The sequence below is a fragment of the Topomyia yanbarensis genome, chromosome 3 (assembly GCF_030247195.1).
Source record: "Topomyia yanbarensis strain Yona2022 chromosome 3, ASM3024719v1, whole genome shotgun sequence".
Classification (NCBI taxonomy): Eukaryota; Metazoa; Arthropoda; class Insecta; order Diptera; family Culicidae; genus Topomyia; species Topomyia yanbarensis.
Window position 1 is genome coordinate 57315958 of NC_080672.1, and position 24321 is coordinate 57340278.

A 24321-nucleotide genomic window follows, 5' to 3' on the forward strand; every position below is an offset into this window, starting at 1 on the left:
AAGCCGCATACGACACTATCGATCGAGATCAGCTATGGCAAATTATGCACGAGTACGGATTCCCGGACAAACTGACGCGATTAGTGAAGGCGACGATGGATCGGGTGATGTGCGTAGTACGTGTCTCAGGGACGCTCTCGAGTCCCTTCGAATCACGCAGAGGGTTACGGCAAGGTGATGGTGCCATTTGAGCCAGACGCTACTGAAGGTGATGGTCTCTCGTGTCTGTTATTCAACATCGCGCTGGAAGGTGTAATAAGAAGAGCAGGGATCGACACGAGTGGTACGATTTTCACAAAGTCCGTTCAGCTACTTGGCTTCGCCGATGACGTTGATATTATTGCACGAAACTTTGAGAAGATGGAGGAAGCCTACATCAGACTGAAAATAGAAGCCAAGCGCGTCGGACTTGCCATCAACACGTCGAAGACAAAGTACATGATAGGAAGAGGTTCACGAGAAGAAAATGAGAACCGCCCGCTTCGAGTTTGCATCGGTGGCGACGAAATCGAGGTGGTTGAAGAGTTCGTGTACTTGGGCTCACTGGTGACCGCCGACAATGATACCAGCAGAGAGATTCGTAGACGCATCGTGGCAGGAAATCGTGCTTACTTTGGCCTCCGCAAGACACTTCGGTCGAACAGAGTTCGCCGTCGTACGAAGTTGACCATCTACAAGACGCTGATTAGACCGGTAGTTCTCTACGGGCACGAGGCCTGGACCATGCTCGTGGAGGACCAACGCGCACTTGGTGTCTTCGAACGGAAAGTGCTGCGTACCATCTACGGTGGAGTGCAGATGGAAGACGGCACATGGAGACGGCGAATGAACCATGAGTTGCATCAGCTGTTGGGGGAGCCGCCCATCTGTCATACCGCGAAAATCGGACGACTACGGTGGGCCGGGCACGTAGCCAGAATGTCGGACAATAGCCCGGGGAAAACGGTTCTCAATTGCAATCCGACCGGTGCAAGAAGACGTGGCGCGCAGCGAGCACGATGGATCGACCAGGTGGAAGACGATTTGCGGACCCTTCGCAGACTGCGTGGCTGGCGACGCGCGGCCATGGACCGAGTGGAATGGAGGAATCTTTTGTATACGGCACAGGCCACTTCGGCCTTAATCTGTTAATAAATAAAAAAAAAACCCTTTTACGGAACACACCGAACTTGTCAGAATAATATTTAAAAAGTTGTTGTCATATATTGGCTTTAAAGGCATCATCCACAAACAACCAGCAATAATGTTGAAAATATTAAAGACGTCAAAAAAGCTGGTGACAAAAGCTTGCCCTACAACTTTGCCGAAAATATAATTTTAAGAGAAAGTTGCTAAATATATCTCCCTTTTAGAGAGATCAATCATTAAAATAATAACACCATATATCCAAAAATCTACCGAAGATATCATTGACTCAAAGTTAACGATTTAGGCCGAAAAAACACTGTGGTTTGCTACGATAGTTTATGTTAAAAGTGTAATTGGTATACTTAAAAGTTTGCATATGTTGCGGATCGAGAAAATTTAAGAATTTTACATACATTTTAGAATATTACAAAAGTTTTTTATACAAACTTTTCCTAATAAGGTTGTTAATATTATAAAGTATTTGAAAATCTTGAATTTCATTTTTTTTTAAAAAACGAAGTAGTGACCTTCCCTCCTTAACGCAGTTTATTGTTCATTGCTTATGGCGAACATAATGCCTCGCGAATCGCTGACCTGAAAGTTATAGAATAGACGTTAGATTCAACATTCTTTACTGATTTAACCCTCCGGAAGTCGCGCAAATGGCTCTGCACGAGAAGCCGCTGGTGCCCTAAGACGATTTCCCTAATGTTGCGCATTTTCATTCTAAACAACCAACTTAGGGGTTGCGTTTGGAACTGTCTGATTGTTTTTTTTTTCTAGCCTGCATTTGGTTCATGGCAAGTAGATTAACTCAAATTAAAATATTTTTTTTTGTTTCGATTTCATCTAGTCAGTAACTAGCACCAACTGGGTGTCTAGTTAGACGATGTATCTAAACTAGTACCCAAATTAGCCCTAGTTAGAGACAAAAGTTCCGAAAAGTACGCACAACCCATGTGAACGTTCACAGCAACTGACTTGATAGAAAACCTGAGCTTCTGTATTTGCTTCACGGGACACCACTCGGGATAAGTCAGTTGCTTTGAACGTTCACATGTGTTGTGTGAACTGTTTTGATTTTTTTTGCATTCAACTAGTACCAATTTGGGTGCTAGTTTAGATGTATCGTATAACTAAACATTCAGCTGGAGCTAGTTACTGACGAGATGAATCCGAAACACAAAAAATAAACTTTATTTAAGTTAGGTTTTGTGCTCTTAATGCACAAAGTGGTTTAATCCAATTTTTCCTTATGGGATTTAATTTTGCATATGTCGATTAATATTAATATTTAGTAATAATTAAACAATAAAATGCACCCAATTGAGCACCCAGAAACCAGTGGAGACATATTCACCCTCCCTTCAATCCCCCATGAACAGATCGCAATAAAACAGCAACATCCGCGATGAGATCGACAGCCACGATCATAATTTATTTCATCTTATTTCACTCATCATAGTAGCTCATTAGGCCGCTCCAAAACGGTTACCAGTGTGAATGAAATGGAACTGTGCCTGTCCTTCCCCGTCGTCTACCAGCTCATCTTTCGCCTCCAAGCAGGCCAAGCAAAAAGAAAGAATAAACTTTAAACGACTCATATCGGCCGTTTTCCCTTGTACACACGATCATTCGATTCGGATCGTGCACCAGAACGGGACGGTGCAAGATTTTCCTTCCCGTTGTAGGCAAATCCTACTCGTCTTTGTCTTGGTCGTTTTTCGTTTTGGGTTTTCTCTTTCCCACCCTCGGAGGTCTGCTCAGTCGGAAAGGAAGCGCATTTTCAATTTCGCTCTAGTGATCGCAGTAGACAGAGGTGCCCGGAGTTAGTTCTGCAACGTTTACTTGAATGATTGGACGCGAAAATACCGGTGTGATGCGGGCGCGTATTCAGAACCGGCTACCTTGATCATCTTGTTCAGCAGTGCTTGGGAATATCGAGTGTGGTGAATTTTGTGTGCTCAATTAACGGTGGAATTCATTCAATCTATTTGACCAATTAAATCTTAATCGATGGTGAAGCTGAGGTGTTGATTCAGTGTGAGTGCCATGTCTGTGTGTCCAAATTCGCCCAGGTTAATCCTGGATATTAGCAACAATCAGTTTGACAATCCTGAGCATCCAGCTGGTGTAAGTGGGGTGATTGAACATTCACCGAAAATGATAAAGGTGGAGTCCTACGAGAATCTGGATAGTTCCAGCATGAATCATCATCAGCATCATCAACATCTTCATCATCATCATCAGCTGGGACCGCATCCACATCACCCACAGCTAATGCAGCCGACGCCGGATTATTCAACTATGGTATCTTCCCAGTCATCCGTCCCATCTACCATCTACGTCTACCAATCCCCTTCGATTGTAACGACTCACGTCGTTCCGGTCGTCGATTCCCTGAACGTCCCTCGTGGTGACATTTTGACGCCGACTTCAAACGCTGCCATAGTCTGTAAAAAGCGGAAACTCGACGCCGACTACGATTACGAGTTCGATCAATCATCGCTCAGTCCCACCGGCCATGACAAACGGACGCGCTACGATGGCAACGGTTACAGTTATACCCCTGGGGAGTACATTCCTGCCAACAACTACGTCGTCATTCCGGAACTGGCCAATATGAATGACGACCCTTCTAAAATGATTCACAGCGGACAGGTGTCCTACACGGATTCAACCCACTATGGTATCTACTACCAAAACGACACACCATGCAGCATGGAACAGGACGCCTCCTCCATCTCGGTGTCCTCCAGCCCAATCAAACCGGAAGACTCGATCTACCTCACAAATCCTCCACCGTCCTCCTGTATGATCACAAACACCATTCAATCCGTTCCCACCCCAACATCCTCGTCGCATCTCTGTAGCACCTCATCGCCATCATCCTCGGTAAGCACGATCACCACCAGCACCACCACCACCGGTAGCAGCAGCTCCGGCCATCCGGATGTTACCCATAGCGACGAAAAGTCGCACATCCTGAAAGTCAACGGAGGCAAAAAGTCCCGTAGTAACAGGATCCGCAAACGGCACATCCGGGAATCGATCAGCTACGAGGAACTGCAAACACAGCGGGTTATGGCGAACGTTCGGGAGCGGCAGCGGACTCAGAGTCTGAACGAGGCGTTCGCTTCGTTGAGGAAAATCATTCCAACCCTGCCGAGCGACAAGCTTAGCAAGATTCAGACGCTGAAGTTGGCATCCAGGTGAGTCTAGAGGGGGGATTTCTATGTGAATCTTACAGTTATCTTGTAGTTACGGGATAACGAAATTGTGATGATTGTTTTTGGATTAATCGATACCTAATTCATGGTAATAACAATTGCGCCAATACTTTTTCGATAAAAAATGGATGCGGAAGTTCGAGGAATTATTTAACTTTTGATCTAACATTAGTTGTTTGTCGATTCAATTTCTTTCAAATGTTTCATACTTACATTTTTTCCGCAATGAAACCCACTAAAAACTCTCACAGAACGTATGAACGCACCCAGTTTTCAATGAAAGTAATACACAATTGTTGATTTCTATTAGATATACTGTCACTATTAGAGTAGCAAAACAGATCAGTGTTGCCAATATTAGCTATCTAGCGATTGTGCCTTCGTCAATGTCCAAAATTCTTCATCTGATCGAGTTTCAGGGTTCATAACTTTAGGAACGAATGTAACAATGTAATCTACCAATGAGTTCATGTAATGATAAGATACAGGAAGACAATATGATCATCGCGGCTTCAAATCATGGATAGAAGTCGTTTTTATCTAACATGTTGGCTATTTTCGGCAAATTTAAGACTAAGAGAAACGAAAGCAATGAAATTGAAATAGGTATAGGTATTCTAGAGCGAATCAGTTATAAACTTAGAACGGAAACCTAAGGCTAGACAGGCATATGGACATGATCGAAAGGAAATGTGAAGAATCCTTTGCCTTCTGCTAAGTAGGAGTTGTGCGTTGCACCCAACTTATCATCATGTTTTACCGCCGATCGGGATTGCCACCATTTTTCAAAAAAAAATCTGGTAATTCAACAAAAAATGTCTGATAAAATCTGTCACTTGATAGCGATTTCAAAGTCATCGAAAATTCACACACATTTTGGTCTTCATAGAACGTGTATTGATCGATTTGTTGCATGGGAAATATGACGCAGATTTCCAAACTTTGTGTGCAACCACTTCTAAAATTCTAATGGTTTGTCCATTTGCTGGAAACTTAAAAAACTCAGACTATGCCAGAAAAATCTGGCATGATATCATCCCCGCTGGGGTGTAACGTAGAATTCAGAATATGTGGAAAAATCTGGCAAAATATTTAGCTTGCACGAATGGAACATTGGCAACGCTGCCGCCGACGCCGGCAAATGAAGAGTTTTGCGAAATCTTATCGCAACCACAAATAGCTTACTAAACTATAGCTTTCTTACCAAGACATTCATTTTTCCGCAATGATCAACTCCTTACAATTGATCAATCGCTTGAATGGATCATTTATTTAACCCTAGAACGTTGCACTGAGGTACAAACGCCCCACTTATTTGATCGCAATTTTCGCAGGTTAAAATGCAAACAAAAGGAATGTATAATACATCATTTTCTTCGTTTTTGCATTTCTTAGAAAAGAAATGTATAGAATTCGCTCAAACTTTCAAAATCTTCTCCGAGGCCCGGAGGGCCGAGTCTTATACAGGGTGTTTGGTTCATGGTTAAGAACCTATCGGGGGATGATAGACTGTCATATTTGGAGAAAAAAATTGTTCTACAAATACCATCAAATCTCAACCGATACAGAGTTATTGAACTTTTTGTGTAAAAATCTTATTTGTCTTAAAATACCTCTAACTTTAAAAGTATACTTTGTATTTTAAATCTTTTAATTCCATTCGAAAGGTGAGGAAATTTCTCATTTCTTTTAGTTAATTAGTTTTAATTACCTTTTAGCTGTAAAGTAGTTAAAAGTTAGTGTTTTTGAGGAGGTTTTTGCTAATTTTCTCGAAATAATGAAGTATGATTATAGCAATATCCATTATCCAAAAGTTGGGTTTTGGGACGATTCATAATTTGTTCTTGGACGTCATATTCCTATCTCTTCTCATTTCTTTGTAATTTCATTACTATATTTTCCTGTAACCGACTTGCAAGTGCTTAAAAGACTCAAATCTGAAAAATATGCTTTATATAGTTATTTACAAGATTTCATTGGAAAGCTGAGAAAATGTCCTATCAGTGTATGTACGAATATCTTTTAGTTAAGTGTACTAAATGATTTTTACTAACGAAATAACTCAAAATTTGTGTTTTTTGGAGAGTTTTTTAATTATTTTAATCATTAAAAACAAAATTTATCGTTACTATTGTTCGTTTGATACCCCTTAATGTTCTCTATAACTTTTTATTTGACACTTTGTCTATATCTCTTTTCATTTTGCTGCTATTTAATAGTTAACACAGCATGACCTCGCCACAAATGTAGTGGGTTCGAAATCGTTATTTTTTCATATGAAGCGATGTGATAAAAACGATTTTGCGTCGAAACCAAAAGAGATAATTGAATGGAGTCAAAGAAAGAACTGTAGAACTTGCTGAGATGCATTATTTCCATGATAATACTGGTGATGTTTATTATTTACTATTTTAAGAAAATTAACGAAAATGCTAATAATAGCACTTACTTTAAAATAATTTACTTCTAAAAGAATACTAAATTCACTTAACTGAAAGGTATTAATACATTTTTCTCTGTAAAATTTTCCTGGCTTTCGAATAAAAAGAAAAAAAGTGCAATAAGTGCCATACTTTTCCAATTAGAGCTGGTACAGGTATACCTCGATTTAACATACTCACGATTTAACATACCCTCGATTTAACATATTTCGATTTAACGTAATTTTTACCTCGATTTAACATACATGCAAAAAAATTTTAATGTCAGTGTTACTAAAACGAAATGTTAAGAATCAATATCATTTTGATTCTATGATCCACTTCCAATGCTTAAAGAAACATAATTTATTTTCGTTTTTTCGCTAGATTATGTTTAACATTCTGAGATACAAAAACATTCTTATTTTGATACCGCACAGCAAAATGAATACACGAATTTGTGGTTCAAGTTATTTCCTGATAATAGTTTTATGGGTTTTTATGTGTAAGCTAAAAATAGATAACTGAAAAGATATGGTTGATGGAAGCTATAGGGCGGTGACGAGATATTGGCGGACGGTGAGTCCCACTAATAGGCATTGGGGCTGTAGCAGTTATTACGAAACTGTTGGAAATTTGTAATGAAGTCATGACAGTTCCTCGAAGTTAACGCACCCAACAAGAGCTTGAAAGAACGTAAGCTAAAGATAATATCTTTTGTCAGGCTATATTGAACAGGTGAATTTCTCAGCGCATGTGGACATTTTTCAAAAAAAAAACATCATGGATCGATTCCTCTTGCAAAAAAAAATGCAATAGACGATAATGATAGAAGATACAAGTCTTCCTTCAATGTAGAGATGGGCGAAACAGTTCACTTCGAAGAACCATTCCCGACTGAACAGTTCTGTAAAAAGAACTAGTTCAGATGAACCGTTCTTCCGTTCAGCTGATAATTTACTTGTATCTAGCGAATGTCTCTCAAAACATTCGATTCTTGGAGAGGAACCAAACAGATGCTGCCCAAACTATTATACCCCTGTATGCTTAACAAGTTCATCAAGGGTAGCGATTTCTTCATGATGTATAACTAGAGAAATAGAGAATGTGATGAGTCGTTCTTCGCCGGTTCCATTCTGGGAGAGCACAGAGAGCGGTTTGTGGGACGGCAAGTCGGTTCATTTTCATTCGTTCGCCTAAAAATCGGTCCGAGAAATTCGCCAAACGGCTTTAGGTGAGGTTCAGTTCATTCGCTTTGAAGAGAATTGAGAACTACCGTTCTTTTAAAAAGAACTTCCGTTCGCTCATTCTCTTCGAAGAACCAGTTCACTTGAACCGTTCGCGAACGAATGGCCCATCTCTACTTCAATGTACGACTCCTGGTAAGCTCGCGGTGTTTATTTATCAATGCCTGTGCCAGTCATTACTTAATCTAAACAGAGGAAGCACACAAAAGCAATGTTAGTCCGACACTGATTGTGATTATATTCTTCATATATTACTGCGTATTCTGTATACCTGTATATATTACTCTGAACAACTGCTACGGGTAGAGAATGGTCGTTAGTAGAGATTGGGATTCGAATAAACTGTACTGGCATTTGCGTACGATTAAAGATGATCGAAGCCTCCAGGAGTACCATAATAAATGTTCACGTTTAAATAGAAATCTAGGATAGATTCAATAAATAATAAGCTAATAAAATGTGTAAAAAAGGAGATAGATCCAAAAAAATTAAAAGAAGATGTCCGTCTTTGTCGCCTGTTACAACGTGGCAGCAGGAAACCAGTGGGTCAATTCTTGGCTTTAGACAACACATGCTACGCGGCTATTTTGGAGATCGATAATAGTGCATCAACATTCTAGTAAATTCCACCTCCTCGTCGTACATAAGGATTAAACAATTTTTTTTAAATATTTTTGTATTGTAATTAAAATGTCTTATTCATTCTGATGAGTTCGACTTTTAAACTGAGGTATTGCATCTGTCGTGCACAAAATGATTTAATCCAACTTTTTCCTTAAAGAGAACTATAGCGCTACAAAGGCTCGATTTGGTTGTTTTTTTTAAATTGTGAATATTTGGCTTCTGTGCCACTGTTAGGTGGATACAGTCAGTGATATCCTCGTAAATATTTCGTGTGATGAATAAAAAAATTAATTCTATTCGAAAACAAATACTTCTTTTGTGTTTCGATTTTACATAAAATTCGATTTAACGTACATGATTGAATCAGAAAATGTATGTTAAATCGAGGTATACCTGTATTACTGAAAATGAGATAAAAATATCCAAGTTGAATAACTCAAACTCATGAAAATAAGAAAAGGTAAGTGTATCATGTCAAAGAACGAATTATGCAGCTCTTCAAGACTAACAATCTGGATTATTAAAGTGATGAGGTTAACTATTAGGATTTTCATGAAATGAACGAAAAATCGATTAAAATTGTTTATATTTCAATAAATTACTTTGAAAAGGCTACATAAACTCAATAGCTGAAACATGTGAGGGAATCACTCAATGCGAAATTTTCACCTTCCCAGTGGACCTAAAATATTTGAAATACAAAGTATACTTTTTGAGTTAGAGGTATTTTAAGACAAATGAGTTTTTTACACAAAAAGTTCAATAACTCCGTAACGGTTAAGATTTGATGGTATGTGTAGAACAATTTTTTTCTCCAAATATGACAGTCTATCATCTCCCGAGAGGTTCTTAACCATGAACCAAACACCCTGTATACCAATCGACTCAGCTCGACGATTTGGGACAATGTCTGTGTGTGTGTCTGTGTGTGTATGTAACGGACAAACTCTCGTTCGTGTTTCTCAGCAATGGCTGAACCGATCTTATCCAAACAAATTTTAAATGAAATGCCTATCACCCAGACAGAACGCTATTAAATGGTTTTCGATTCTGTTTAGTTTCCAAGATATGAATGTTTGAAATTTACTGCCGAAATTGACAACGAGACTAAACAATTTATATATTTTTAGAATAAGCTATACGAATACCTTTCGAACGAGCCATAGATTGTTGAAATCGAACTATTATCAAAAGAGATATCTAACAATGCGGACGAAAGATTTTTATCATTTCCCATAGCCAGAAATAAGACCACAAACATTCAATGTGTTATTAGCGCCAAAACGGATAATTTTAGGTCAATAGTATCTGAGGAGAATTTAAAGCATACAAAAGCCCTTTCTTTCGGTATTTTGATTGTACTGATTAATACCCCTATTTTCATAAATTTTCTTGGAAGTGATTGTATTGAGATGTTGCCTTCAGCAAATTTGTAGCTCTTACTTGCTACTCTTTGCGAATAACTTTACTGAAGACATCAAGTACATATTTAAAATACTTTAAAAGTTATTGCTTGTTGTTTGTGGTTACCCTTTGTCGCCTATTTATTGTTCAATATAATCTATTTAAATGAGCCAAATATTATTTCGATAAAATGAATTTCGTATTTCATTTTTCTATCTGCAACCGCTAGAATAACCACCGAACAATTCAAAGTTGTCTAGATGGAACTTGATCACTTAAAAATTTTCATTTGCGCGAGCCTTCTGACTTAAATCCATCGGATCGATCTGAAACATATCTCGGAAAATGAAAAGCGAAATGAATAACTCCAAGCAGTGGTGTAGCCAAGAGGATGCTTTGAAGTTTAAACAACACCCCCCTCACCCAAAACTGATATAATTCAATATTTCAATGATGATTATCTGATCAGTACATTGATAACCTATTGTTTGAAACATCATGAGGACCTTTGAAAAATTGTGGGACTGCGATCCTGATCTAGACCAGTTATTGGTCTTGACCTCGCAGTTGTCTAATAACATCAATATCAAATACTTGCCGAAAAACATTCCAATAGAAACTCATTCTAGTGTTCTGAAATTAATCATAATCATAATCATAATTTTCTATCATATCGCGTTCAGTTTTGAAAAGGTGTACTGTAATATGGATTAGGGTCCTTTTTATTAGGAAACCACACTGGAATTGCTTTAATGTCTATGAAACTTTGAACTGCTCACCGAAAAATTGCATAACTTTCAACATTTGCTGAAAATGTTTTTATTTTGGGAATGCGTCGAGTTTAGACGAAAACGTTATAGAAATAATAACGAGAAAACCACCTTCCGAAAGTAGGGGAATTTATGTAAAAAAAACTAGATTAAGAAACACTTCGCTAATATCATTTTATAACTCGATATACGTAGTATTCATGTCTACAATAAAGTTGTTTCAAATGAAAGTCTCAACAAATTCGCTAAAGACAGGAACTCTGTTTCAAATTTTTGAAAAACTGATTCTCTATAATTTTAAAACTTCAAAGATACCGGTTTCGTAATTCTGCCATTTGTCGTTCTACACTCGTCCACAAGAAACTTCTTCGAATACTGTGTATCTAATATAATACATTGAGTACCCCATTTAATCAGCCCCCAATTTTATCAGCCGCATATGAAAATATGTTTGATGGGCTCTAGAAGACAAACAATGCTGAATTTGAGTAAATCCTTTCTTGACCATGTTTTCTTTATCTTAGAGATGCAAATATACAAAAATAAAAGAATCAATTTTTTTTTTGATTTTTGCGCTGGAAGACTATATTAAATAATCAGAAATAGTTATTAGACTACATCAAGGAAAGCGAAGAATATTTTAACAGTTTCAGTTTATTATGAAGAAAAATATATTATTTTGTCAGTCTAAAATACACCATGAAGATGATAAAAACGGGTTTTTACTGTATTTATTATTCATAGTAATAGATACATCCCATTTTCTAAAGATATTTTCTTTCAATTGCATCGAACTACACAAATTTTTAGGTAGTTTTCAAGGGGTTATTTTATCGACTTCTTCCAAAATTCGGCGAACCTATTCCCGTTCGTGCGATAGTTTGTGTTACAAGGGTATCCTAAATTAATTGGTATACTTAAGGGTTTATATGCCGCAGATAGAGAAAATTCATAAATTTTCAGCTTTTCCTACACAATATTACAAAAGCTTCTTAAGCAACTGTTCCTAATAAGATTATGTAAATTATAAAGTATTTGAAATTTTTTTATAGAAGTGACGGAAGATTATCGAAAAGTTTCATGAAAAAGAAAAGACCAGTAATAATAATGATTTTCCCTAAAGGGTTTCGAGAGTTTTTTATTTGTTCTTTGGCATTAGGATTAGGGATAATAATTCAGATCAAAGATACTACTGGGAAGTCATTTTTAGAAAAAGTCGATATCGAAATTAAAGTTTGAACTATACATGCATGCACCTCAGAGGTAGCAAGATATCAAGAGCTGAAATTTCAGTGCTTAGTTCTCAGCCGCGTTGGGAATTTGAGTAAACGCTATTGAGTACGAACTTCAATCCATTCGAAAATTTGTTTTTCGATTTTTTTGACTCAGCACAACATATATAACCCCTTTAGGAAAATTCAGTTTTTCCTACACAATGCATTGATTGAAGAATTTTATATGTTATTAACGGAATATTAGCAATAATTCGTTTGTATTTCCATTTTATGGGCCATGTTTCCGCTTTTCCATTAAATTATTTTAACCTTTGACATTTATTGCACTGATATTGTCCTATGCTAATTTGAGCGATTCTCTGAGTCTCGCCACTATCCCATGTAGTATGTGTTATCGAAAACATCGGGAAGCATCCAGTTCTAAATGTTCTCAATTGATATAATACCAGAAGAAAGCGACAAGAGTTATAAGAAATGTATCATCACACTGTTAGATGGATTAAAAGCGTTTTTGCCTTTCTCATATAGAAAGGTTATGCAATCACTCTGAAAAACGTCAACCTAATCCCGGCCCGGAGGGCCGAGTGTCATATCCCATTCGACTCATTTCGTCGAGATCGGAAAAAGTCTGTATGTGTGTATGTATGTGTGTGTATGTGTGTGTGTGTTTTTTTTTCTTTTTTTTTACAATGGAGAAGACCTTTATGTCCTAGCCCAGTACACGTGCTATTGGTAGGGTCCAATCTACCACACGGGGTGCACTGGGGGCGTGTCGGACTCGAATGGTGACCAGCCATTAATACCGACTAAACTCCATTGGGCTCCGCCATCATTCCTCCCAGGAACTACCTCTCGGTATTACTTCTGGAGGGATGGCTGTACTAAATGTACTCATTCACTCTCACTCACCTGTTCATACATCCTGTATGAGGCTTACTTGGGTGCTCTCTCAATCGCACTTTGATTCACTCTCAAACACTCCTACATGAGGCTGACTTTTGTGCTCACCTTTTACGTTCCATGCGAGGCTGACTTGTGTGCTCACCTTACTCATTCCTTGCTAGGCTTACTTTTGTGCTCGCCCTACCCATACCATGTGAGGCTGACTTGGGTGCTCACCCTATCACCTGATTCACTCTCAATCGTGCCACTCTATTGTACCTTTGTCACTCCCCCTGGCATCCCATGTGGGACATTTTTCTTAGGCCCCACTTCTGACATACCATGCGAGGCTGACTTTTGTGCTAACCTCTACCATACCTGTGAGGCTGACTTTTATGCTCACCCTTAACATGCCGTGTGAGACTGACTTGGATGCTCACCCTTTCACTCCTCTGCCACGCCATGAGGCATCGATAGCTAAGTTCCAACATACTACGCTACGACCCTCCCGTCTTGGCATGAGGCAGTCCACTTATACGCCTATACACTCACTCTTCTGTCTTGCTTCGGGGTGGCTGGGTTTACCCCTTACGCGGTTGCCATTCGCTGCGCCAAACCTGCCTCGGCATGAACAGACCATTCACTCTCTTTTTTGCGCTTGGCCTTTTTCGCTCCAGCTAACCAATCACTAGTTAGCCGTGCCCGTCGTCTGTTGCTCAGTTCGCCAGATTACCTGTAGCCTACAGGCAATCTGGGTGGTAGCAGCCGAGACTGCGTTCCACTTCTCCACCGATTGACACATCCGCTGACTAAGGGTATCAGGGGTTGTGTCCCAGCCACAGACGTCAAGCATTGCTCTTCTTTCGACGTCGAACCGAGAACATGCGAACAGTATGTGTTCGGTAGTTTCGTCTACACCTAGGCAGTCCGGGCAGGCTGGGACCTCCGCGTGCCCGAACCTGTGGAGGTACTGACGGAAACAGCCATGGCCTGACAGGAATTGTGTCAGGTGGAAGTGAACTTCCCCATGGGGTCTTCCCACCCAGCTCGATATGCTAGGTATCAGCCGGCGGGTCCACCTACCTTTCGAGGAGTTGTCCCACTCACGCTGCCATCTGGCGACCGAGGTCACCTTGGTGCGCTCGCGAGCTCCTCTATTTCCACGTAGCTCGAAACACTCCTCATCTTCCCGAATGACCAGCCCGACTGGCATCATGCTCACTATCACGCAGGATGCATCGTGTGATACCGTGCGGTAGGCAGATATCACTCTGAGGCACATCACGCGGTAGGTGCTCTCCAGTTTCTGTAGGTAACTGGTTACCCTCAGTGCTCTTGACCATGACGGGCCGCCGTACCTGAGGATAGATACGGCAACGCCTGCCAGTAACCTACGTCTACTGGCGCACACCTTTGAGCTGTTGGACATCATTCTCGATAGAGCCGCAACAGCAGTCGACGCTCTCTCTTGCATGTATAGTCGACGTGGCTGCCAAAGGTCAGCTTGTCGTCTATAATGACTCCGAGAGACTTCAGACTTCGCCGTGAAGTGAGCGCGACTTCTCCCACATGGATAACTGCATGTTGTGCCGACTTGCGGTTGTTGACGATAACTACCTCCGTCTTATGATGAGCGAGCTCTAGGCCTCTCGCGCTCATCCATTCCTCCACCGTGTTAATCGCGTGTTCTGCGGTTAGTTCTACATCAGGGATTGACTCCCCGTAGACCTCCAAGGTTACGTCGTCGGCAAAGCCGACGATCTTGACCCCAGGAGGGAACTTCAGTCTCAGAACCCCGTCATACATGAGGTTCCATAGCACCGGGCCTAGGATCGAGCCCTGCGGGACTCCGGCGGTAATCGGAACCCTTTTCTGACCGGCATCGGTCTCGTATAGCAGTACGCGGTTCTGGAAGTAACTTTCCAGGATCCGGTACAGACCCACCGGTAGGCTAAGCCGGTGTTACGAGAGCGCGATGGCATCCCAGCTTGCGCTGTTGAATGCGTTCTTCACGTCAAGTGTCACTAACGCACAGTATCGAATACCTCGCCTTGTCCGTTGGATCGCTATCTCGGCAGTATTTATCACTGAGTTGAGAGCGTCCACTGTGGACTTACCCTTCCGAAAGCCAAACTGGTTGCTTGACAGACCGTCCGTACCTTCCGCGTACGGGGTGAGCCTGTTGAGGATGATCCTCTCAAGCAGTTTGCCAGTCGTGTCTATCAGACAGATTGGTCTGTACGCCGATGGGTCGCCTGGCGGCTTCCCGGGCTTCGGCAACAGCACCAATTTCTACCTTTTCCATCTATCGGGGAAACGGCACTCGTCAAGGCATCTCTGCATAGCTAGCCTGAACATGTTCGGGTTCGCTATGATCGCTGCCTTGAGAGCGTTTTTTGGAACTCCATCCGGCCCTGGAGCTTTGTTCATTGCTATGGATTTAGCCACTGCGAGTAGTTCTTCATTCGTCACTGGAGCCACCATTTCGACCGTGCCCGCACTGTCTCGTAGTGCAGGTGGCCAGGGGCTTGTGGCTCGAGACGGGAAGAGTACTTCGATAATCGTTGCCAACCGGTCCGGAGACCGTTCTGGGGGTAAGGAGCCCCCTTTGGTCTTGGCCATCACAATCCTGTAGGCGTCACCCCACGGATTCGCGTTTTTTTGACTCGCATAAGGTTTCTGGATTTTAGCAGGGGCGTAGTTGATGGTTTACGGGTACACCCCCCCCCCTCTACTGTTCACTCCCCTCCCTTAAAAATCTTCTTAAATCACCCCTCAGATCACCACCCCATCCAGCCCTCATACCCCTCCCCTTCAACCCCATCATCTTTAAACCACCACTATATCACAAAGCATACCAATTTAAGCTGGGGAGTCGTTCGTTCATGGGACTTTCGCCCTCCTCACATACCCACCTCCGTATGACAAAATGAGTTAGCAAGCAGATAACATTGATCTAATGCTGATTAGGCTAATGAAGTATGATATTTTTTTGTTTCAAGTGTTTCACCGTCAACACGTAGCTCATCAAGTTCGTGGCTGGCATGCCATTGTGTATAAGTGCAAAGCGTACTAAGAATGTAATGGATATTTCCACAATTATGTTGAACATAAAAAGCCTCCGTGCCATAGTTTAGAGAAATGAGAAAGGCACAATTGCACCGCTAGGTGGATTAAGACAGGTTTTTTTTAATTCAACTTGTTTTTTTCGAACTTCGATAGCACTATCAACGAGCTGTCTTTTGCTTTTTCAAATAAAATTTGCATAAAACACTTTAAAAAAATCACGAACTTAGCTTACTTTTTGGCCACAACTTTATGTATAACCCCTTAATAGAAGTATTCTGTACCGATTGCATGTACTTTTTTATTTCTCTGACTCGCAATACAAACACTTCAATATGATAATTTATGCCTAACGTCGATTATGCTAGAAGATAGCGTTTCTCGGACTCTGGATGTAAGAGAAAAAGAAATTGCAACACCGGTCAGATGGCTTAAGATGATGAAAATGCTGCTTTCCCAATAACGGTAAAACGAAAAGCTGAATTAAGCATATTACTAGCGAGGCATTCCACGAAGATCCGTCCGAAAATCTTTAAAATCGTGACCGACCATCTTAGATTCCAATGAAACTTTACACGTTTCACCGTCATGCAAGACTAAATATTTTCCACAGGTAATAAGATTATTTTGACTGAAGAGCAACTTTTCAAAAGGGCGTAAACGTTTCTACGTGTATGAATTTCAAATTTTTTTTTGTTCGATTACTGTATTTTATACAGCAAAACTATCTGAGAACGAGTTACAGGGAATGAATACTTCTGTCTGAAAAAATATACACTGAAAAAAAAATGTTGTGTCATTTTTCAAAAAAAAAACAAAAATTTATGATAAAAGTTTAAATTTCGAAAAAACCCATTTTTTTAATTTTTTTATATTTTGTTACCAAAAACCTAAAGAGAAAAGAAACCCAACACCGCCTCTAGGCGGTCTCTATAAAAATCTAAATAAAACTACTAAAACATGCTTTTATGTTGTCGTCCGCACTAGCATTTCTTCACAACGCTCACACCTTTCATACACACACATTATTTGAATATTCGTAGTTTTCTGTCAAAGGCAATTGAAGCTCAAAGTTGAAAACTCGAGGAAAACGTGGAAAAAAATTATTGTGTGTTTAGTGTTAACCTTCTTAAAACAAATTTTAACTATTTTTGGAAATTTAAAGAACTAAAAAAATATTTTTGAGTAGCCTGTTACTAGCATTTCACTGTAGATGTGAATTGGTTTAGTGGAATAATTCGGAAGTTTAGGTTTTTTAGTAAAATACTTTGCCCGCCTAGAAGCGGTGTTGGGCACCTGAGCGAAATTTTTTTTCAGTCTTTAGTGATTACTTATCGTACCGAAACTAGCATTATGTGCAATTTTAGCTGAAAAGAAGTATGTTTTAAAAACTTTGGGTGAATGTTGCTGTTAGAATATGGATATTCTTATCATTTAATAATATTTAGGGGAGTCTGGGGCTAGCTGGCGGAATATTTTTTTCTCCTTTTGTATTAGACATATGGTGCTATCTCTAGTTGTTCAATCCATTCTCCAATGTGTTTATGTTTCATTAAATTCTGTTTCGTACACGTTGTAAGTGATATTGAGTTTTCGAGCGTATAAGAGTGAAGAGCCTACTTTGGTCGTATTAGGAAGGGTGTCTCACCATTTTATTAATTACTCGGAATACAATTGATGCAATGCGTATGAAATGACACCAATATCTTTGCTTTCTCCTTATGAACCATTATGATATCAAAAATCGCCATTTGAACCAATACGTTGAACAAAGATGGCTAACGCCGCTCTAACCAACGGTTTTACATGGTTAGGTCGAACATAGGCTCATTACCCTAGGCAAAGTTTTTAAATTTCACCAGCATTTTTGTTATTTAGGGCGAGTTCAAAGCTATTCCACGAATGACTAGATTTTCCGATAGCGCGTGAAAACAACTTTCCTTGGCCGTATATGTAACTTCAAACAAAATTTGTTTTGTTTGTTTGTTTTTTTTGTTTGCTTACTTCGGAATTTCACCTGAAGAATTTCGAAAATTTAGCTTTTGAATACAAAGTGTGCGCCGAAATTAAAATGCAGGAGCATTGAGGCTGAAAAATAATAACAAGTATCGATTGATTTGCAGTTTTATTCAAAAAGCATCTCACGCGATCCATACTTTATCATCAAAAAAGGCCAGGTGGCATCATAGTACGTATAGTCGTAAATTGGCGAGATTCCCGCGTCTCATATTTAAAATTCTGTAATGCAACTAACAGTCCGCTCTTTTATGCAACGCATTCACTTTTACACGATCTTCTTAAATTAAAAACATAAAACATGATAAGTGTAACCATCGCCAGCAGACCCTGGAGTCCCCTGCGATAAATTAGAAGTCAATAATTAAATAACCAAAGCACTAGCACTTACAGTTTAGGTATTTTGCATTCTGATGGAGTCCAAAATATAAGCAACCATCTGTATTCGCTTATGTTGAAGTAACCAGGAAAAACAAGTTTTTGTTTTTATTTGCCCAGGTGCCCAACACCGCCTCTAGGCGGCCTACTTATTTTAAGGCTTTAATGAAAAATCCACTACTTTCAAGAATTTTTAACATTATTTTCGTTTTTCTCATCACGAAGCCCACCTCCAAAAGTTTTTTCAAGCCAAAAAAAAATTTGGTCACTAGAGGGTTAAGGTATGATAGGGAACTATGCTTTACAAATCTTTAAGCTCATATGTTGTCATAAAATATATTTAAAATTAATTCGCCATTTCAAATATATTTAAATATCCGTTTTGCGACCAAAAAATATAGGAATAGAAAAACAATATGTTGGTAATGGCATCGCGCTCGCGGAAATGCTACCAAATTCAAAGAATTTATCAATAACTCTCGAATATCCTACAATATTCAGAGGCATCTTATTCCCTTCGGTTTTTTATTGCAAATTCAGAATAGTTTATGCGAAATTCAGACAAATCGTACGTAGTCAAGGAACTGAATAAGTCCGAGGAAATGCTTTTACATGCTATTTTCAACCATTCTGGTTGTAGCAAACCGTTCTTCTAAAACAAAGTACACAGTGATTGAACAGTTTATCACTAATATGGGGATTAATTCAGTGATAAATCTTATTTTTGTAAGTTTTCATGCAATATTAAACATAAAAAGTAATATTTTGAAATTTATTTTTGTGATTCGATAGTACGTACGTTTCGATAGTACGTACACTAAACGAAGCAAAGGTGTACGTACTATCGAGGTATACCTGTATACAGATCGGAAAATTAGAAGTATCTTTAGAATAAGCGCTTCTGTTATAATCTAGCCAAATATTAAAAGGCGCCTTTCTACTACCCATGCGCAAATCAATAAGTATTGATGCCTCGTTAGCGTTAGTGTCGACTATCAGAGATAGTACTTCATCATCCTTTAACTTCGCAAATTCTGTAGCATAAGCACTCAAGTTAACTAGCAGAATTTTCATAATAACTTGCATCAATTTTAGACAATTCTAATACAGTGAAGATCCGTTTTTAACAGCCCTTTGGTGAGTTTTAGGCTGTTAAAACGGGGATATTGACAAAATCGGGACATATATTTTTCTTTCTTTTTAACAACCGAAGTCCTTAAAATATTCTTCTCTAGTCCCTAGATATAGCTTCTTAATTTTTCCGATTATTTAGTTTAATTTTCGCTTAATAGGGTCGTCTGCTAGAGCTCATCAAACTACCAACTATCAATTTTCATATGAGGCTGACAAAATCGTGGGCTGAAAAAAGCGGGTCTTCACTACACTATATCAATCGTACAATGTAATGGTACAACAACATGACAACAATGTTCCATCAATACCTTCTTGTCTCATTGCGACTGTACTCTCCGCAAAATAGATCTTTGTCCCACACGGGGAGTGGGCGTAGCGTATTGGTAAATCGATTGCCTTGTACGCAGCGCACCTGAGTTCGAGTCCCGACCCCGCACATAGGGTTAGAAATTTTTCCTAAGAGATTTTTCTAACCCGAAGAGGCGAATGACCTTAAGGTTAAAACCTCTATAATTGAAATAAAAAAAAAATTGTCCCACACGTCCATACCGAACTAGTCCATTGTTCACATTGTTCTTTCAAATTGATGTTCTTTGGGTGTTTCAAACAACTCGAATAATTAAAAATCACGATACGTCTCCCAACCTTTGAACGGAACGGATCGTTATATTTCACAGTGATGTTCGGTGTGTAAATTTAAGTGAATCAAGGTCATCCTTTGTTCGTTCGTTAGCTGCCGTTCTGCTGGTGCCGACAGTAAATCCAGTACATTGTTTTCGCTGGTGCGGAACAATCGACGTTGTTTGCAGATAAGTTTTGCTTTATTTTTTTTTCCTCGTTTGCTTTCTTTCCTTTTCCCTACTTTACTCAAATCAAATAATAAGACACATTCCCGTTTATATAACGCTCTGCCCTCGTGCTTAAATGGCCGAGGGCGAAATACCATCTGATGTAATCATGGAAGTCCCTGATCCCCCTAATACTCGCATTGCTCCCCGTATAAAGCAGTACCCAGAAGGTTCCTCTGGGCCATGGGTGGTATATTTTCGGACCGGAGAGAAGCCGGTTAATATATTAAAACTTTCTCGAGATCTGACTGCTAATTACCCGGCTGTAACTCAGATAACACGTGTTCGGGCAAACAAGATACGTGTTCTAGTGAGTGATCTCGGCCAGGCAAACGCGATTGCTTGCTGTGAGCGCTTTACGCGGGAATTTAAAGCGTACGTGCCTTGTGTGGCCTGTGAAATCGATGGGGTAGTGTCCGAACCGGGCCTGAAATGCGAAGAACTGTTGGAGCACGGGGTTGGCTGCTTTAAGGACCCCTCACTTGAACAGATTAAGATCTTGGAATGCAAACAATTGTATACCGCAAACACCGAGGGAGGTAAGACTACCTACTCTCTATCAGGCTCGATTCGGGTGACATTCGCCGGGTCCTCTCTTCCCAACTACATCCTCCTTGACAGGGTTCGCCTACCAGTTCGCCTGTTTGTACCGCGGGTCATGAGCTGCAGCAATTGCAAGCAGTTGGGCCACACAGCCACATATTGTGGAAATAAGAAACGATGCGGCAAATGCGAAGGAGAGCATGAGGATGACTCTTGCGACAAAGAAACTGAAAAGTGTATTTGCTGCGGGGGCCCTTCACATGCTCTTAAATCGTGCCCTGCGTACAAGCAGCGCGGGGATAAAATTAAGCGCTCCCTTAAGGAACGCTCAAGGCGTTCTTATGCAGAAATGCTAAAGAATGCTTCGCCATCTGTCCTGTCCGAAAATCCCTATGCTGGTTTGGCTAACGTTGAGCAAGAATCTGATGACCCACGAGAGGGAACATCTTTGGTTAACCCAGGGGAATCCAGGAAGAGGAGAAATCCAGCCTCCCCTACATTGCCTCGTAAGGGTGCCAAGGTGTCGTCCACTCAGAGTGCGCCAACTACAATCATTAAATCCAACGGAAGTGATGCACAAAAGCCGAAGCAATTTGCTCCAGGACTTGGAAATATTAATTCTAACAAGGAGTACCCACCACTTCCAGGGACACCAAAAACCCCAAGTGTCCCCTTTTTTCAAACAGATACTCAGTCCAGTAGCGGACTAATGAAATTTTCTGACATAGTGGACTTAATTTTCACAGCTTTCAATGTTACTGATCCTCTTAAAAGCCTTCTGATACGTTTTCTCCCTATAGTGCAAATATTTTTGAAGCAGTTGACTACTAAATGGCCCCTCCTTGCAGCGATCGTATCCTTCGATGACTAAGTCATCGAACGAGGTCACCGATTCGATCACTATTCTACAGTGGAACAGCAGAAGTATCCTCCCGAAAATCGATTCCTTTAAATTTTTACTAAATAGTTTAAAATGTGATGCTTTCGCATTATGTGAAACTTGGTTAACTTCCGATATAAATCTCAACTTCCACGACTTTAATATAATTCGTCTGGATCGAGAAAACCCCTATGGAGGAGTACTTTTGGGGATCAAAAAGTGCTATTCTTTCAACCGAATTAACCTCCCTTCGACACCAGGCATTGAAATTGTCGCTTGTCAAGTTTTAATCAAAGGTAAAGACCTTTGCATTGCTTCCATCTACATTCCTCCTAGAGCCTCGGTAGGGCACCGAACGCTTTGTAATATCACGGAATCCTTACCGGCACCGCGGCTAGTTCTGGGAGACTTTAACTCGCACGGTACGGTATGGGGTTGTCTTCATGATGATAATAGATCAACATTAATCCAAGATCTTTGTGATAATTTCAACATGACCATCTTAAACACGGGAGAAATGACGCGGATTCCTACACCACCAGCACGCGCAAGCGCGTTGGATTTGTCGCTTTGCTCGACATCGCTACAGTTAGCTTGCATGTGGAAGGTGATCCCTGATCCCCACGGTAGCGATCATTTGCCTATCGTGATTTCAATTGCTAACGGTTCAAGACCATCGGAAACAATCAATGTCTCGTATGACCTCACACGGAACATTGATTGGAAGAGTTACGCGACCGCGATATCCGTTAAAATCGAATCCACTCAAGAACTTCCTCCGGAGGAAGAGTACAGGTTTTTGGCTGGCTTGATTCTCGACAGTGCGAATCAAGCTCAGACTAAACCAGTACCCAGCGCGAATACCCATGGACGGTCTCTCACCCTGTGGTGGGATAAAGAGTGCTCGGAGCTGTACGCGGAAAAGTCCACTGCATATAAGGCCTTCCGGGAAGACGGGTTACCCGCTAGCTATCAACAGTACGCGTCGTTAGAAAGGCGAATGAAGAGTCTAATGAAAGCCAAAAAAACGCAGTTATTGGCGCCGGTTCGTCGACGGGTTAACGAGAGAAACAGCGATGAGCACTCTTTGGGGTACGGCTCGACGTATGCGTAATCATAATAGTACCAACGAGAACGTGGAATATTCAAACCGTTGGATATTCGCTTTCGCCAAGAAGATCTGTCCGGACACTGTCCCGGTACAGAAAACGTAACGCGCCGCGTCTTCTCACGACACCGCGAACGAAACACCGTTTTCGATGGTGGAGTTCTCACTTGCTCTCTTATCGTGCAACAATAACGCCCCAGGGTTAGACAGAATCAAATTCAACTTGCTGAAGAATCTGCCTGACACTGCAAAAAGGCGCCTGTTGAATTTATTTAACAAGTTTCTTGAGGGTAACATTGTCCCTTATGAATGGAGGCAAGTGAAGGTCATCGCCATCCAAAAACCAGGAAAAGCAGCCTCCGACCACAACTCGTATCGGCCGATTGCAATGCTGTCCTGTATTCGGAAGTTGTTCGAGAAAATGATCATGTTTCGCCTCGACAATTGGGTTGAAGCAAATGGCTTACTGTCAGATACACAATTTGGCTTCCGCAAAGGTAAAGGGACGAACGATTGCCTTGCGTTGCTTTCTACAGAAATCCAAATGGCCTATGCTAACAAAGAGCAGATGGCATCAGTCTTCTTGGATATTAAGGGGGCTTTTGACTCAGTTTCTATCAACATTCTGTCAGAGAAGCTGCACCAGCATGGTCTTTCACCAATTTTAAATAACTTTTTGCTAAACCTGTTGTCTGAAAAGCACATGCATTTTTCGCATGGCGATTTAACAACATCGCGATTTAGCTACATGGGTCTTCCCCAGGGCTCATGTCTAAGTCCCCTGCTCTACAATTTTTACGTGAATGACATTGACGATTGTCTTGCCAATTCATGCACGCTAAGGCAACTTGCAGACGACGGGGTGGTCTCTGTTACAGGGCCCAAAGCTGCCGACTTGCAAGGACCATTACAAAATACCTTGGACAATTTGTCTGTTTGGGCTCTTCAGCTGGGTATTGAGTTCTCCACGGAGAAAACTGAGTTGGTTGTTTTTTCTAGGAAGCGTGAGCCAGCGCAACTCCAGCTTTTATTAATGGGTGCAACGATCAACCAGGTTTTCACATTTAAATATCTCGGGGTCTGGTTCGACTCTAAAGGTACCTGGGGATGTCACATTAGGTATCTGAAACAGAAATGCCAACAAAGGATCAATTTTCTCCGAACAATAACTGAAACATGGTGGGGTGCTCACCCAGGAGACCTGATCAGGTTGTACCAAACAACGATATTGTCGGTGATGGAGTACGGGTGTTTCTGTTTCCGCTCCGCTGCGAACATACACTTCATCAAACTGGAGAGAATCCAGTATCGTTGCTTGCGTATTGCCTTGGGTTGCATGCACTCGACCCATACGATGAGTCTCGAAGTGCTGGCGGGCGTTCTTCCGCTAAAAAATCGATTTTGGGAA

At 40.6% G+C, this 24321-nt stretch overlaps 1 protein-coding gene across 1 annotated transcript in view; it reads left to right on the forward strand.

Annotated features, from left to right (window-relative positions):
* Positions 1–2946: 2946 nt before the first annotated feature.
* Positions 2947–24321, forward strand: part of LOC131689552 (protein twist-like) — a 48014-nt gene continuing 26639 nt past the window's right edge. The window contains exon 1 of the mRNA XM_058974741.1: positions 2947–4340. Within this exon, the coding sequence (XP_058830724.1) occupies positions 3181–4340 (1160 nt within the window). The 5' untranslated portion in view covers positions 2947–3180. The remainder of the gene's footprint in view (positions 4341–24321) is intronic.